The following is a 15,190-nucleotide window of genomic DNA, read 5'->3' as shown; positions in this document are numbered from 1 at the left end:
GGAATTACGGAGTCGCTGGAACTGTGAGTATTGCAATTGGATATCTCCGGAATCCGGATATTAAGAATCCTGTACGGGGTATTGGAGGTGTGGTGATGATAAGACCCCGTTACCCATTTCGGGCATCCCGCAGTGGCTCCGATGGGGCACCCGGAACAACTTGGTTCCGTCAGGGGAAAAGTACGATAGGTAACTACCGGGGCACGTGATGTCCATTCCCCTATTAACGAATGTTCCTATCTATAACGATGGTTTTGTACGTCAGAAGATCAGCAACCACATATGGCGATGGTTTGATAGATATTTGATTAGATCTAGCTGAAGTAGTATGGTCTAGCACAGATGGAAGTAGTACATAACTCCCCAGGTCTATCCCTAAGCAGCTGCCCTTCTTACTGGTCCAATGGCTGGAACCAAAATCATCTCGTCCTCTTCCTCCTCTTCTTCTGCATCCTCCCAATCATCGTCACTTTTCTCGCTGTGATTGTCGTCAAGGAATTCGAAAGTGTTGGTGACGGTGGTCAGTGGTGTCGTGGGCGAGTATGCCGCTGCACCATCCGAAGATGTTTCCCAGCAGCTACTTCCAGGGCTGTCGAAGACAGGGTCTGTTCGTGGGGTTCTTGCTTCGCTGAACGGTGCGAAGTCATCTTCACCACTCTGGACATAATCGACACTCATGGGTGACATAACTCTACCGGGTGTTGTTGGCCTTGAAGGAAGGTGGACATCTGTGAGATTGATGCATGGTATGGCCTCAGAAAGCTCCGAATGCCGGTCAGTGTCTACACCCGAGTCCAACGTTTCCACGGGCTCGCTTCTGTCTGGGTCGAATGTGGCCTGTTGTAACTCTCGCTGGAATTTCTTCCAACAGGAAATCAAAGATGTATCGTCGAGCTCGAGTAAACCTCGCTGCCAATCCTCTAGCGACTGCGTGAAAACATTCATAGCGGAATGACTTAAATTTGCAGCCAAGGTTGATGTCGTGCCAGCACCTCCATCAAATTTTCCAGGACTTGATGATGCTTTATAAAAGACATCGAGAGGTGGTACGGACCGTACCAATCTTCGCGGATGAGCAGACTTCTTCCATGCTTGGAAAAACTTAGCTCGTGGTTGGCCGAGTTTTAAGCAGACGATCAGTCGTCGGGTACGTTCTCCACGATGATAAAGTTTGCGAGGAGGCAGATCTCTTTCCTGGTACTGTAACAGAGCTCCTTCAATATATTCAGTTGTGTGAATGATGCGATGGGGAGGAGTAGCCGGATTAGGCCTACTAGAATCAGCGAAATCGTGTCCATGGTCGTTTATAGTGATCGAACCAACCCCGAACGGAGTCACTGGTCCTGTGACAATCGAATCTCCTTGGCTCTCCCTTCTCTCGGCATCAGATCCATCTTCAGCCCTCGGCCAAGTCACGATACTGCCACTCCATTCCCCGGCATAATGTCTTTCGATCTCACGCCTTTGCAAGAATCGTCTGGCGTTCAAAAGTTCCCCAACCTCGCACAGCAGATAGTCTGTTTCCAGGCTGCCTCTGAGCCTTTGAGCGGTCTTGCGGGAAATTTTGCGAAAGACCAGCTTGTGTGGTGTCCTGTTGCGACTCCCCGAGCTATTATCGATTCTGAGGAGGGCTCTGAGTTGCTTTGCCCTCATCGCATGCAGCGCCGAGTCTTCCATCGCAACTTGGCGGTCACGGCGCCTGATGAGTTCCTGTAACTCCTCGCGTTCCGTTTCCCTCAAGCCAAGCTTGCTATAGACTGTGGACCATCTGTAGTGTTGGCTGAGGTTGATGGCGATCTCTGCTTGCAAGCTCGGAGAAAGGTCAGACCATTCTGGATCGTGAATGAACCTGATGGACTTAGGAAGAGTCAGCACGGGAATAGGACGTATACTCTGCCAAGACGCATACCTCTGCGTGACGGCCATCTACGTCTGTCATCGGCTCGTCAGGATCGCTATCTGCCATGTCTAAATCAGAAGAAGACGACGTCTCTGCAGCTGCCATGATTGCCATGTTTCTGACGTAGATAGGATTGAGTTCCCCATTGCTCGCTATGAGATCCTCAAGCTCATCAATTGAGATATCGTCAAGTTTCTCCCATGTCTCTTTATCTTCCGTATTGCTCCCGTGAAAGTCAATTGAGCTGGCGTCGCGTTGCAGCCCTTTAGCTACGCCATTCTGCTCAACTTTCGCCCGATCTTGTTCACGGGTCCTCGATTGAGCGAGATTGGCCGGTTCAAGCGTGGGGAATGCAGCAGGAGGTAGGTGCGGATTGTAATCGACAAAGCGAGGGGTTCTCAGGTTTCTGGGTTCGCGCAAAGTCTTCTTTGGTGATGGTGTAATGATTAGCTCGGAGTTGAAGCGCTCAGGTGGCCGGATACTCTCGCGGAGTCTCATGGTGAGCTCAATTCTGGAGACACAGATAGATGGCGTCTGGCACTGGACGCGCACTGACAACTTAGCAAGGTCATGAAATGAGGCCATAAGCAAGGAAAACAAACCAGTGTGCTTCCTAGAAGAAGCAGTGCCCCTGTCTCTGTGCAGAAGCTGAAGAAGGCCGCCTTTCCAGGTTCGAAGCCGTCAGACAAGGTGTTGTACAGCGGATATGAGGAAGAAAAATGGGAAAGGAACGATAACAGAAATGGAGCTGTATTTCTTGGATCAAATGACAATAATGATCCCTTTGTAAAATGTTGAATTGTAGCTACTTAAGCAAAATAGGATCTTTCAGGATAGTAGCAGGATGTTAACGCAGTGCATCACAGGGGCGAGTGATGTTTGGGTATCTCCGAATTGGGAAACACAGAAAAAAGTCACAAGAAAGAGGAAGAAGAAAAACAAGTCATGCCGAGACGTCAACTAAACATTCACCTGAGAAGCGCAGTTCCCATGTTGCAAGGCAGATCATTCACGCTAATCAATCCGAACGGTCTTGGAATGGAGCAAGAGGCTTTCTACTATCAATTGAACCGTCATCCATAATATTCACATTCATGTCCATGTCCATTCCCACCATATCACCATCCGTAGTTGTAGTCTCATCAAGTCGATCAGCAATGCTTCTTTTTCTAGACACGGTCGCTTGAGGGATTCCTAGAGTCGAGTCCGACGTAGACGCTTGAATGGCCTTATGCACATCCCGTTTGGCATCAAGGATAGACTGGAAGGACGCGAGGAGCTCTCTCAGTGGTTCCTCAACGCAGATACAGAATCTTCGAAGCTGGACGAGATGTGACGCGACTGCCATGTTCAGGCTGAGCATAACCATCATATATGCGATGACGACCGTGGCTGAGCGCTCGTTGCCAGACTCACAGAAGACAAAGATCTTCTTTCCTGGTGCGCTGGAGTGAACAGCGGGCCCAGACGACACGAGATGGTCGTTGATGCGGCGTATAGCATAAGGAAATGCCGAGATGAGTTCCTGGTTGTCCATGACATCGACCGCGTCTGCTTCAATTCCCAGCTCCGCACCAGCTTTTTCACCAGAGACCAGGCGCGCCTGTGCTGAGCGTTTGTTGCGTATCGCCAGCAGCAAGGTGAAACCCTCTTGGGCGAGCCAGGCTTTGTCTTTCAAACAGGAGACAGGGCCCAAGTAGAGGAATGGCAGGATTGCTTGCGCCTGTCTCCGCATCATGTAGTCCCAGTCTGGCGCCACGACTCGATGCACAAAATTCTCCGGGTTGACCATCTGGAAGAATCCGGGGCAAACGAACTCCCCTTCCTGGAAATCATGTGAAGTAGGGCTGATGATTTCCTGAAGGGAGTTGTCATCATCGTAGAATGAAGGTGCAAACATTGGCAGACGAGTCTTTGCACTTCCCGAGGTGTATTCATGAGTCCGAACATAATGCGAACCCTCCTGCTCCGACATCGAAGCCTCATTGCAACGAGCCGGAGTCATTACTGCGGAACAGTCTTTTCGAGCTTGATTGAGAAATTGACGATGGGATTGCAGATAACAAGAATCTGACGCCAAAGGGAATATTGTGATAGCTTCCTCTCTTGTATGTTAATTAGGAAGCAATGAGAGATTTCATCAATGGGAGTAGATAATGTGAAAGTCATTCAGGGGCAGCGAACATTGATCAAACACTTAGTGAATGTGTGCAGATATTAGGAGCAAGCAGCGATGTCACTACTTGACTTGATCTTTCCCAACATTTTCCTCTTGCCATTACCTAGACTTGCCTCAAGTCATACCTGAGTTTCCAGGCACCACAGCACGGTCTCCCAGGGTTAGCATCAAAGGCACCCAAGAAGCAGTCGTTGCCTGGGCCGAGTGCCTGATGACTCATCAGTGGCTAGCGAGGACTGGTTAGTTAGCTGTTAACTAACTACTCAGAGTAGTTAACTAACTACGGATTAACTTAGTTAGTTAGTTAGTTAACGTAATCCACAACCGAGCGGCACACAGTTTCGGCCACCTCAGCTCCTTCGCCCCTGACTTGCTTCGCAGAGCCAGACAACTATTATCATGCCACAAAAGACTGCAGATCCAGTGATCAAATCAGAAGATCGAATACAGCTTGCACTAAAAGCATTTAAGAATGGCCAGTTCAAAAGTATTCGTGCCGCAGCAGCAGCATATGATGTTCCCTACCGCACACTTACATACCGAATCAACGGTCGAAAATCACGGACTGATGTACCAGTAAACTGCCAGAAGCTTAGCAATCTTGAGGAAGCTTCTTTGAAGAAATGGATCCTTGATATGGATGAGCGCGGCCTACCACCAACTCATGCTACTGTACGCAAGATGGCAGATTTATTACTTTCTCATCAGAAACCTGGCACATCAACTGGAAAGAACTGGGTCAGCAACTTCATCAAACGGCATGATGATCTTATATCAAAATACACCTGCAAATATGATTATCAGCGTGCAAAATGTGAGGATCCAGAGATCATCAAGCAGTGGTTCAACGTAGTCCAGAATACTATAGTAAAATATGGTATTCTTGAACAGGATATCTACAACTTTGACGAAACTGGCTTCCAAATGGGTGTGGCCTCTACAGCAAAGGTCATTACTGCATCACGTCATCGAAATAGCCGTGTACAAGCTATACAACCAGGAAATCGCGAATGGGTTACTGTCATTGAATCCATCAATGCTTCTGGATGGTCTCTTCCCCCCATGATCATCTTCTCTGGCAAGGTCCATCAATCTCAATGGTATGAAGATATTGACCCTGAATGGCTGATTGGTCTGAGCGATAATGGATGGACCAATAATGAGCTTGGATTATTATGGTTGGAAAAGGTCTTTGAAAAGCATACTGCGCAGCGTACGCTAGGGAGACATCGGCTTCTGATTCTAGATGGCCATGCTAGCCACGAATCTGCAGAGTTTGATCTTTTCTGCAAGAATCATCATATCATCCCTCTTTATATGCCTTCTCATTCATCTCATAAGCTACAACCGCTTGATGTTGGCTGTTTTGCACCTCTAAAGGAGGCATATGGCATGCAGGTGATGAGCAGCATTCGAAAGGGCATTAATCATATTGATAAGGAGAACTTTCTGACTCTTTATAGAGAAGCACGAAAGGCCTTATCGTCCAAAAATATCCGCAGTGGATTTGAAGCCTCTGGTCTTGTTCCATTGAATTGCCAACGGGTGTTGGATAAGCTTACTATCAAGCATATTACACCACCATCTACTGCCCATGGGCCTTCAGATCAGACATGGACTGCAAAGACTCCTTATACAACTGCTGAGGTACAAAAGCAGATGCACCTCATCAAACAACTGATTAATCACAACTCTGAAAGTCCTTCAAATGAAGCAATCCGTCAGCTAGCAAAATCAGCTGAATGTACCATGCATAAAGTCCTCCTACTAGATCAGGAGGTAAAGGAGCTTCGTGCAGCAAATGAGGTATAAAAGCGAAAGCGTACAGCCCCTAGATCTTTTATTGCTACTGGGGGCGTTCTGACAGGGTCTGAAGGTTAATAACTTGCTCAAGAAGCAATACAGAGAATGGGCTTAGAGGATCTGATTCCTAGAAAGCGTGCGCCACCACGATGCCTGCCATCAAATTGGTCATATTAGAACCAGCTGCCCTAGGAGATAATATAATTCTTTTATGTTTGAGAAAAGGCTTTCATTTTATTGCGTAGTTGTAAGATATTTCATGGTTCTCTAACCATGGTCAAGATCGTGTGCCGTTCGGTTGGGTGTGCCGCTCGGTTGTGGATTACGTCTGTATTTACATGATTAGTCATGTTTGCTCATAAGTGGACAACTCCTTCTGAAATGCACATGAAAGCCGAGCAAGGCAGTCGGACCTGAAGATGGTCTTGGATTGGTCTCCAGGAACTTTAGACCGTAAGATGGACCTTGATCGTCTGCTCCATCACCAAGCGCTTGTTTAGGCACCGCCTGCGAACCCTATCATGTCGTTTTCCATGGAACAACCACATGACCCTAACGTCCTTCGATTACATGCGATCAGAGCAAGCACAGTAATGACTGGGGAGGAGCTTTTTCCATGAGCCCCGGGATGTCAGGTCAACTAGACGCTTTCTTGCTTGCTCGATGTATGAAGCCACACGTGGAACTGGGCTAATAAGACCACCGGAAACTCAAAGATGCTCAGGGTATAGAATGCACCGTATGATCAGTATTCTCAGTATTCAAGGTTCACGACCTTCGTATAAAGGAACGCTCTGTGATCGATGCCAAGACCGAAGATGGTGAACTTACAAGATCCAGGAACCTCACTCGAACATGCGTAAATTCACAGCTAAGTAGACGGGAGCTTATGGTTCTCTCAGTTTATCACCGAATCCGAAAAGAGACATCTTGGCAGTCAATAAGGGATGGAAGCCTAAGGCGACCCCTGTCTCAAACTCACATGACATACCATACCATCAGCAGGATTGTACTAGATTGGGCAACGAGAACAAAGTCCTAGCGAGTCAAGTCGAGTCATACTCGAAATGGGGGGCCGGTATCCGAAAGATACCGGATTGAGTCAGACCATATACTACAAGAGTCATACTTCGTACAGCACGTGTGTCTCCTACCCTGTTACACGGCCCTAAGGATGAGCTAGGAAAGTTAGGAATAAGCTGACAAATCGGTACTACAATCTTATTTGACTTATGACTAGGACGGGAGATAGTCTAGGCTTCCATATGCTGAGGTGGCATGGCAGTTGATAGTTCTAGGGCCGAGAGGATGGGATGGCGAAGTGAAATCAGGCTAACAAGTCGGACAAAAATACACATCGTAGCAGCATTTTTCCTTCCATTAGATCCCGGAGCTATGAAACGAGGATAGGCGATGGCACTCAGATGGATAGTACATAGTCATAGAAGTAAGGTGGTGAGAGAGCTCAGAATTGTGAACGAAAGTGGCAAAAGAGAGGGAGATTTAAGATAACACCTGGGTATAATTCAGGAATTCAACAAACAAAAGTTAACAGTCATTAAAACACCGCTTTAGTTGAATGATCGACCTCGAGCAAAACGCCAGATGTGTGTTGTGATGATGCGTTCTGAGATGGACTGACCGACATTAACCTCCCATTGATTTCGAGTAAGCGCAGACCAGAGACCCCGTACATGAAAACGAAAACGCCCGCAAAATGCAACAACTGAAACAAATGTAGAAAGTCATGAAAGCGAAGGCGGATGTCGCAAAGCTGAGTCTACTACCAAGACCTGCGCATCACCCCTGCGCCACGCCAGTTTGCGGGATGGTTGGCTGGGGAATGGCCTGCTGCAATCCAGCGACAATTCTCTCTAGTTCTTCGAGTCGGCGATCCTTTTCTTGAACCTCGCGACGAAGTCTCTTCAGTTCATTGCGCAAATCGACCTCGTTTTCTTCATCGCCTGGGAGAGCGACCGAGATGTCATCATCAAGGGAGTCGCGCTTCCGCTTAACGGATGGAGGAACTGAAAGAGCATGGTTGCCATCCAGGTCGGGTGTTGAAACCATGGGCAGTTCTGTAGAAGGGCCATTTTCGGTGTGCATGTGTCGGCGGCGAAGATGTTCCTTCAAGTTCTCTTGGCGCGTGAAACCATTCCCTGTACTGCGGTTGCAGTCGGTGTATGGACACATCAGTGGCTTTTTGGCATTGATGTTCTTTTTGTGAACCTCGCGTTGGTGTCTCAGAAGCCCACCAGAGTATGTGAACCCTTGAATCTTGTCACACCCTGGTTCCAGACACTTGTAGGGACGGTCATGTTTATCCATGTGTTTGCTACAGGTGAAGACGCGTTAGCTCCTATCAGACGCGTGAGGATTTGATCTTAACATGAACTTACTTCCATTCACAAGGGCGCCGAAATGTCGGAGGCGACTGCTGGCATTCGGGATGATCACAATAGATTTGACCGGCTGCGTTCTTGGGTGGATCCCGCGCTCTTCTGACAGACAGTCGAGGACGAGCGCCTTCCATGAATCCAGGGGGCATTTGCTCATTCATCTTTGGAACAGGCGACAAAGAGTCCGGAGCAGGGACAAGGACAGCTGTAGGTACTCCGGGACCTTCACTTCGTGGGCTTGGATAGTCAGAGCCGTCACCCATATCGCAAGTACAGCCCCGCCGCTCAGTCGAGATTGGGGGCCTAGTTTGGAGGAAATCCGAGTATGTAGCGACACAAGACTCGAGAGCCAGACAATAATAAGATCTAAGGATAATATGAAAGGTTCTAAATCAATCTGAGGGGCAGTAATGCTGATATAAATCCGTCAGTGACTTGATCTCGTGGGTGGCGCTCAGTAGATGTTGGTTCCTTACGAGGAAGACGGGGGTGCCGATTTTTTCAGGCGTTCAGGTAGCAAGGCATCCACTAGCGAATGACTAATCGAATTTGGCGAGCCGCCACATCAAAATCATGTGACTGGGTGGTACAGACTTGTTGAGAAACAAAAGAATGCAAGGATACCTCAAGACTTGATGAAGCAGATGCAATGATATACTCCAGAGTACTGTGATTCACACCCAGAGGATTCGAATACTGTGCGGACACTGCTGCACACGTGGTGTGATGTCTGTCGCGTTGTGATCGTTATAGCCCGAAGCGGAAAGTCGAGATCTAGTGGCACCGAGGATGAGATCTTGGGTCGTAATTATATTCAGTGAGTCATCCCCATAGATTCAGGCAGCCGGATAAGTCACAATCTGATAGATTAGGTTATTATTGGTAAGTATGGAGTTACAGACAGAGTATCCGCATGAATCCTACCTAGTTCAACATAGAGGAACTCCAAAGTGATGCTTGTGCTGCCAGGTCGAGGGTAGCCGCCACAGACTGCCAGCCAATCATAGTGGCGCAGCAGGCCTGAGGATCCATACCCTCAGCCACCGTCGATCGCTCTTCACCGCCCTGGGCCTCTTTCTCACCAGCTCAAGGGTCTCTCCTTGGCAGTCTACGAATCCATCAGATTCAAGATCATTTTCAGCTCATCATTATACTAGTCCAGTTGATCTTCATCCGTGTTTCTGCAGCCTTACTGGTGGCCCGACTCAGATCCATCTCTGCCAGACCACGTCAAAGTCGGCGTGTACCTGAGGTACCCAATCCTCTGACCGCCAGGGCACAAGTATGAAACCGGCGGCTGTAGCCCAATGCGGACTGTGACCTGACTGGTCCAAGAAAGTCGGCAGCCTAGGAATCCAGGCATTCGCGACAGTAGTTGTCGCAGTTGCCCTGCCGATATGCAGAGCTTTCTCATTCGCTAGAGGAATTCTCGCCTTCATCCCATTGTCACTTTGCTAGCAGTATATTTATACTACCTTACTAATGAGCATCACCTTCATTCTCGGGATTGATTCGCGTCGAATGACGTCGAGTCAAGCACAGCTATACACCACAAGAGGCATACGAAACTCAGTTTACATCCAGTAAGGTTGATACTTGCGCCAAGGACAGGTTGCACTATACGTAGCAAAGCAGCCCTATTTTCGGACAGTATACAGACAGTACAAGATCACGGTTGACATAGCCATCAAATTAGGCACCTCAGTTCTTCCTTCTAGAAGTTGAAGATCATGTTTATCCAGCAAGCCGACATGTAGGATGGTAGTTCGTTTAGCTGAGCGAAAATAGCAGACTGTTCTTCTTGCAGTGGCGCAGCACAACGGTCCAGCATTTCGGCTGGCAACCCCGGGAGTTCAGAATTCTACACAAATTTTTTTTATCCAGATCACAAGGGTATGATTGATTCACGGAGATCGGAGCGGGTTTCTGGAATCGACCAGAGAGGCCCTACTACTGTTGTGGTCTGGTCCAGTAGACTACATTATGGTTGTGGCTGAGTCTGCAGAGTGATGTATACAGAGAGATCACTAAACCCGAGTTAAGACATCCTGCTAAATCCTGTGATGCGTGATCGACAAACCAAATTGTCAGATTTTGCAGAATGCCAAGCATGCATGATTTGTAGCTGCCTGTCTTGAGAAGGAGTGATTATCTACAGGGATGTTGAATCTATTTATATTTTATATCAAGCGCTGGGCGACCGGGCGTCCCAGACTGACAGTTGCAGGCACTTCTATATTTGCCAAGGCCAAGCTACTCGTTTCTACGTTCAGCATATCAATTAGAAAGGTAGTGCTTTAACGAAAGACAATAGTTAGATTTTATTGCAGAGGTCGTAGCTCGGCGCTGCGCACATCGCTAGAGAGTTCCATGCAGTGGACCAGCGAGCCAGAGGAAGGCAATTCTGACCGCGATCAAGGCGACCTTGCCCAGCTGGCGCCACGAAGGACGCCGCCAAATCCCTGCATGGCCCTAGCAATGCTACGAAGCCGAGCCAACGAGGAGGAAACGTAAATATTGGCAAGCGGGAATAATCAGAAATGGCAGAATGTCACTGATAACATCTTGTCATAGGCGCAATCATGTTCAATAACCCTTTAGGGATATTGAACTGGTCAGTAGCCTCGAAATCGCCGAGTGTTGAGGGCATGTGTAAGCCGGAATAGGACAAGAAAGATTTCATACATTGATGATCCAAAGTCATCCAGCTCAGCCATGATGCGCGTGGACAGACGAACGCTGCCAGTCAAGACGCTTCTTTCACGGATCATCAAGCGCCTCTTAATGATACTAAGAATGGCAACTAATCGCAGACATCTTTGACCCATGTGGGCTGGTAGAAAAATGACTGGGAGATCATTGAAAGGAGAGACCTCGCCATTGCCGCAACGTTCTTTCCACCAATGCAGCCCGATCGAGGCTTATGAGGGAGATCTGTCAAGTCCAAGCAAACATTTGACAACCCTCGCAGGCCATCGAGTCATATTTGGAGGATCTGGAAATAGACGGTCGTCCACGTCATGGAGGTACTGCATGCTTCTGAAGCCACCCTAAATGGCGTTGTATACAGTATCACCGAAATCAATCGTAGTTACCTCCGACTTGGCTCGCAAAAGCGGTGGAGACGCTGCGAGTGTCATCATCATCGTGAACATGTCCGGGAACACCGCGAGTCACACGGATGCTGGCAGAGCTTCCTCCAAAGATGCTACCGTTGTCGGGAACGCCAGCCCTGTACGGCTCCCGTCCGCCCGATTCCACGTAACGTTTCAACCTGTCAGACTGACTGAGACTAGGCTGCTTGCTCATGTCGTTGATGCTCAACCCAGCAAGGCTAACACCGCCCTGATCAACGCTCCTTCCATCGATGATACTTCCCGTAATGTCGGACTCAGTAGCTGCCACGGATTCCCCAGCAACGCTAGGTGCTCCTTTTCCTCTGGCCCCATTAGCTCGTCTGGCACCAGGAAGAGCAGGCCAGGCGTCTGCGAAGTTCTGGAACATCGGTGGATATCCTGAGGGGATACTGACGCCTCCAAGGGCAGAGGAGTGTACGGAGGAGACATCATCGGGAATATAGCCAATCACCGAGCCGGTTTCATGGAACTCATTTCGGTGACCGTTCCGACCGTTCATCATTCCACTGGTGACGTTGGATGCATGATTGTAAGCCATCTGGAACCGTTGTGGACCTCTATATGACTGCTTTGGACGACTGAATTGAATAAGAGATTCCTGAAGGTTGGACAGAGGCCCCTCCACAAGACAGTGTCTTTCCTTGAAATGTTGCAGTAGACAGTTCCACAGTGGATGCTTGGACAGAACCTTTGGATTTCCAAGAATGACCAGACCATACTTCGCTCGAGTAAGCGCAACGTTCAGGCGACGCGGATCACTCAAGAAACCGATGCCTTGGTGGTCGTTGGAACGCACACAGGAAAGGATAATGAAGTCTTTCTCTCGGCCTTGGAAAGCATCAACCGATGCGACTTCGATTTCTTTGTAGTGCTCCTTCTTGAATGTGCCATTAGCCTGCATAGAGCTGACGATGTAACTACGTTGACCCTCGTAAGGCGTGATGATGCCAATGTCGGCTGGTTGCACACCGGCCTTGAAGAAGCGGGTCACGATTTTCTCCACGTTTGTAGCTTCGGTTCGGTTGAGATACGAAGTTCCTGACGCCGAAATCTCTTCGTTGCCAAGGTTCGACCAGAACATCATGGGACTGTCAACGACAGGCCAAGGGAAATCCACGTCACGGCGAAGTCGGTCAAAAGCAGAGACGCCATTTTGCAGAGATCCTTCATAGAACATATTCGATGGGAACTCTGACAAGCACGGGTGCATACGGTACTGCACATTCAGTCGAATAGGGGAGCAGCCGAGGATAACGAGCCGCTCAAAGAGGGATTGGTTCAAGCCCGCTTTAGCCGCTTTCTTGTTCATAATAACAGGTCCAAGCTGCTGGTGGTCACCCACCAGAACGACCTGCTTGCAACCAAGGACCAGTGGAATCATACACTCAGGCTCAGCCGACTGCGTCGATTCATCAATCAAGACGGTGCGGAATTTGAGCTTCGCAAGCCGCGGGTCGCCAGCGCCGACGCAAGTACAGCAAATGACGTCGGCATTGTTCAGAATCTCACGCTCTGCAGAACGAGTGAGTTGCTTCAAACGCTTCTCGTCTTGACTCGACAATTCGCCCAGCTCGGCCTTGAGCTGGTTGAGCTTGATGAGTTCAATGTTGCTGTCGTTCAGGCGAACTTGCTCGTGCAGGGAAAGGAAGCCCACGGGTGACTCAACGTCCTCACGCGACTTGGCAGTCACACGTACTGTCTTGAGACCGGTCCTGTGAATACGCTCGCACAGCTGATCGACCGCAACGTTGGATGGTGCGCAGACCAAGACTTGACCTCCGTTGATCTTTGCGAGATGGTAAATAATCGTGGCAGACGTAACAGTCTTTCCGGTTCCTGGGGGACCCTGAATCAAGCTCATGGGCCGCTGTAGCACACTCTTGACTGCATTGATCTGGCTTCCGTTGAGCTCGGGCAGGCCAGGTACACTAAATTTCTTCGGTAGCTGAGTCTTCATCGGTGCAGCGGCAACTTCATGTCCAAGGAGGCGATGGAAGATATAACCGGACACGCTCATTTCGTCAACAGCGAAAGTCTTCATGGCGAGCTGCATACGATCGAATGAGGTTGATTTCCAGACATAGTCCGCAGTGAAGTTGTGGGTGCATTCGGTGGGTACAGACTTGTGATCGCCCTTAGCGCGCAACTCGATTGTCACTTCATCAGACTGATTGTTGGGAATCTTTATGACGTATCCCACACCCTCCCACTTGGGCCGTAGCTCACCCGTGTACTTGAGGCGCATCTCATCTCCCACGGCCAATTTCACGTCTCCAAGCTCGAGCTTGGGCAGAATGAAGCTGGCAAGATGTTTGTTGTTCAAGCCAAGGTCCCAACGGACGATGAGACCATCCTGTGACTGAGATTCCTTCAGCTTACGATCGTAGTCTGCTTCAATCTTGACCAGGGGACCGAAGATGTTTTGGTACTGAAAAGCATCGTCATAACGTAAGAGAACAGGCGCAGGCTCATCATCTACCGCCGTGGCTTTCTCCAGGTCCGCAAAAGTCGCCTGGGAATTCTCCTTCCACATTTCCTCCAGTTTTGCGATTAACTGCGGGCTAAGATGCCGGGCTCGGAGCTGCTCTTGATCTGATGGAGCGGCAACAAGCCATGGCAGGAATGAGCGATCCTCAATCAGTGGCTGCCAGCGCGAAGTGTCCCAGTTCATATCCTTCGAAGACGGCATGGCAGCACAGGGTTGACGACAAAGCAAAACCACAACTGTGTCGGATTTGGCTGGAATAAAACCCAGTAGAAAAACGTTCTTAGTTCCGCAGTTGTAACACTCCAGGATAGTGTCGCCCAGGGACGAGGCGGGGTGAAGCTGAACCTCCTTGTGGCGAGCTCGGACAAGATGGTTGACGATATGCGAAGATGATGTGTTCCCACGAGCACTGCAAAACCACTTGCTGCAAGCCAGACATTTTACCACACTGCTCGGATTATGAATACCGCAATAACTATAAAAAGGGAGGTAAACGTTAGAAAAATTCGGACCAGAGAGACACATGGTTTTGTAGTTACTCACGCGCATGCATGCGGAGGAAGCTCCTTCTCCTCCTCAAGGTTGCCCTCATTTTGCCTGCGGCCAGTCACAGCGGCGCTGGTAACACTGTCGACGTCGTCGTCACCAAAATTATCTGATCCATCATCTTCATCGTCGTGTCTCCTTGGGCGCGGACCGCCGGTCATGTTCAGAGTAGTCTCATCGAGATCCGCTGGAGCCCTACCATCGCCAATAGCAGCCATAGTCGGCCTGAGGTCGAAATTAATGGGATCAAATAGCAGAAAAATCTAGCTCGTGTTGCTGACTCTAGGCAAGGAGAGCAGTACCACTCAGAGCGGAACGGTTCGAGGGGAGATACGGTAGCGTGGCAACCACGACGCAAATCGAAGATGCCGGAAATACGGGAACCAAAGGAGCGTCAGGACAAGCCAGTCGTCCTAAATGAACGAGCAAAGGGACAATTCTCAGTCCTTCTTGTTGAAAAGATCCAGTGTACCACAGTAGAGGGGCACAGGAATAAGAGAAACTAAGGTTCGGTCTTAGTAAGTCAACCTATATCAGCATACTAAATAGACAAAACATACCGGTTGATCTCCAATATCCTAGCCCACTTGACTTAGCCTTCCGTCACTATGAAACCGGCGAACGAAAGTCGCTAATCCTGAAAATCAGGACGGTGTAGTTGGCAGGGACTTTGTGAGAGCGAGTCAGTGGACTGCGATCGGCTTTTGGATGTTTTAAGTTATCGGACCTTTTGCCGCC

At 49.1% G+C, this 15,190-nt stretch overlaps 4 protein-coding genes across 4 annotated transcripts, besides 3 other annotated features; all 4 read right to left on the bottom strand.

The window, feature by feature from the left end:
* Positions 1-375: 375 nt before the first annotated feature.
* NFIA_012490 (uncharacterized protein) lies at positions 376-2,398 on the bottom strand (the record flags this gene model as incomplete). The annotated part of the gene is made up of 2 exons (XM_001264456.1): positions 376-1,857; positions 1,910-2,398. The coding sequence occupies 2 exons, from the start codon at positions 2,396-2,398 to the stop codon at positions 376-378; spliced, it is 1,971 nt and encodes a 656-aa protein (XP_001264457.1).
* Positions 2,399-2,918: 520 nt separating this feature from the next.
* Positions 2,919-3,905, bottom strand: NFIA_012480 (dual specificity protein phosphatase family protein; the record flags this gene model as incomplete). The annotated part of the gene is made up of 1 exon (XM_001264455.1): positions 2,919-3,905. The coding sequence occupies one exon, from the start codon at positions 3,903-3,905 to the stop codon at positions 2,919-2,921; it is 987 nt and encodes a 328-aa protein (XP_001264456.1).
* Positions 3,906-4,316: 411 nt separating this feature from the next.
* Positions 4,317-4,390: a microsatellite.
* A 121-nt stretch (positions 4,391-4,511) lies between these two features.
* Positions 4,512-5,987: a mobile genetic element.
* Positions 5,988-6,168: 181 nt separating this feature from the next.
* Positions 6,169-6,200: a microsatellite.
* A 1,482-nt stretch (positions 6,201-7,682) lies between these two features.
* NFIA_012470 (putative C2H2 transcription factor) lies at positions 7,683-8,544 on the bottom strand (the record flags this gene model as incomplete). Its single annotated transcript, XM_001264454.1, has 2 exons — positions 7,683-8,217; positions 8,282-8,544. The coding sequence occupies 2 exons, from the start codon at positions 8,542-8,544 to the stop codon at positions 7,683-7,685; spliced, it is 798 nt and encodes a 265-aa protein (XP_001264455.1).
* Positions 8,545-11,362: 2,818 nt separating this feature from the next.
* On the bottom strand, positions 11,363-14,670 carry NFIA_012460 (putative regulator of nonsense transcripts; the record flags this gene model as incomplete). Its single annotated transcript, XM_001264453.1, has 2 exons — positions 11,363-14,381; positions 14,450-14,670. The coding sequence occupies 2 exons, from the start codon at positions 14,668-14,670 to the stop codon at positions 11,363-11,365; spliced, it is 3,240 nt and encodes a 1,079-aa protein (XP_001264454.1).
* Between the last annotated feature and the right edge of the window lie 520 nt (positions 14,671-15,190).

This window comes from Aspergillus fischeri, genomic scaffold, assembly GCF_000149645.3.
Source record: "Aspergillus fischeri NRRL 181 1099437636249 genomic scaffold, whole genome shotgun sequence".
NCBI classification, from domain to species: Eukaryota; Fungi; Ascomycota; class Eurotiomycetes; order Eurotiales; family Aspergillaceae; genus Aspergillus; species Aspergillus fischeri.
Note: the sequence above shows the minus strand (reverse complement) of the source record. Positions and strands in the feature narration are given on the sequence as shown.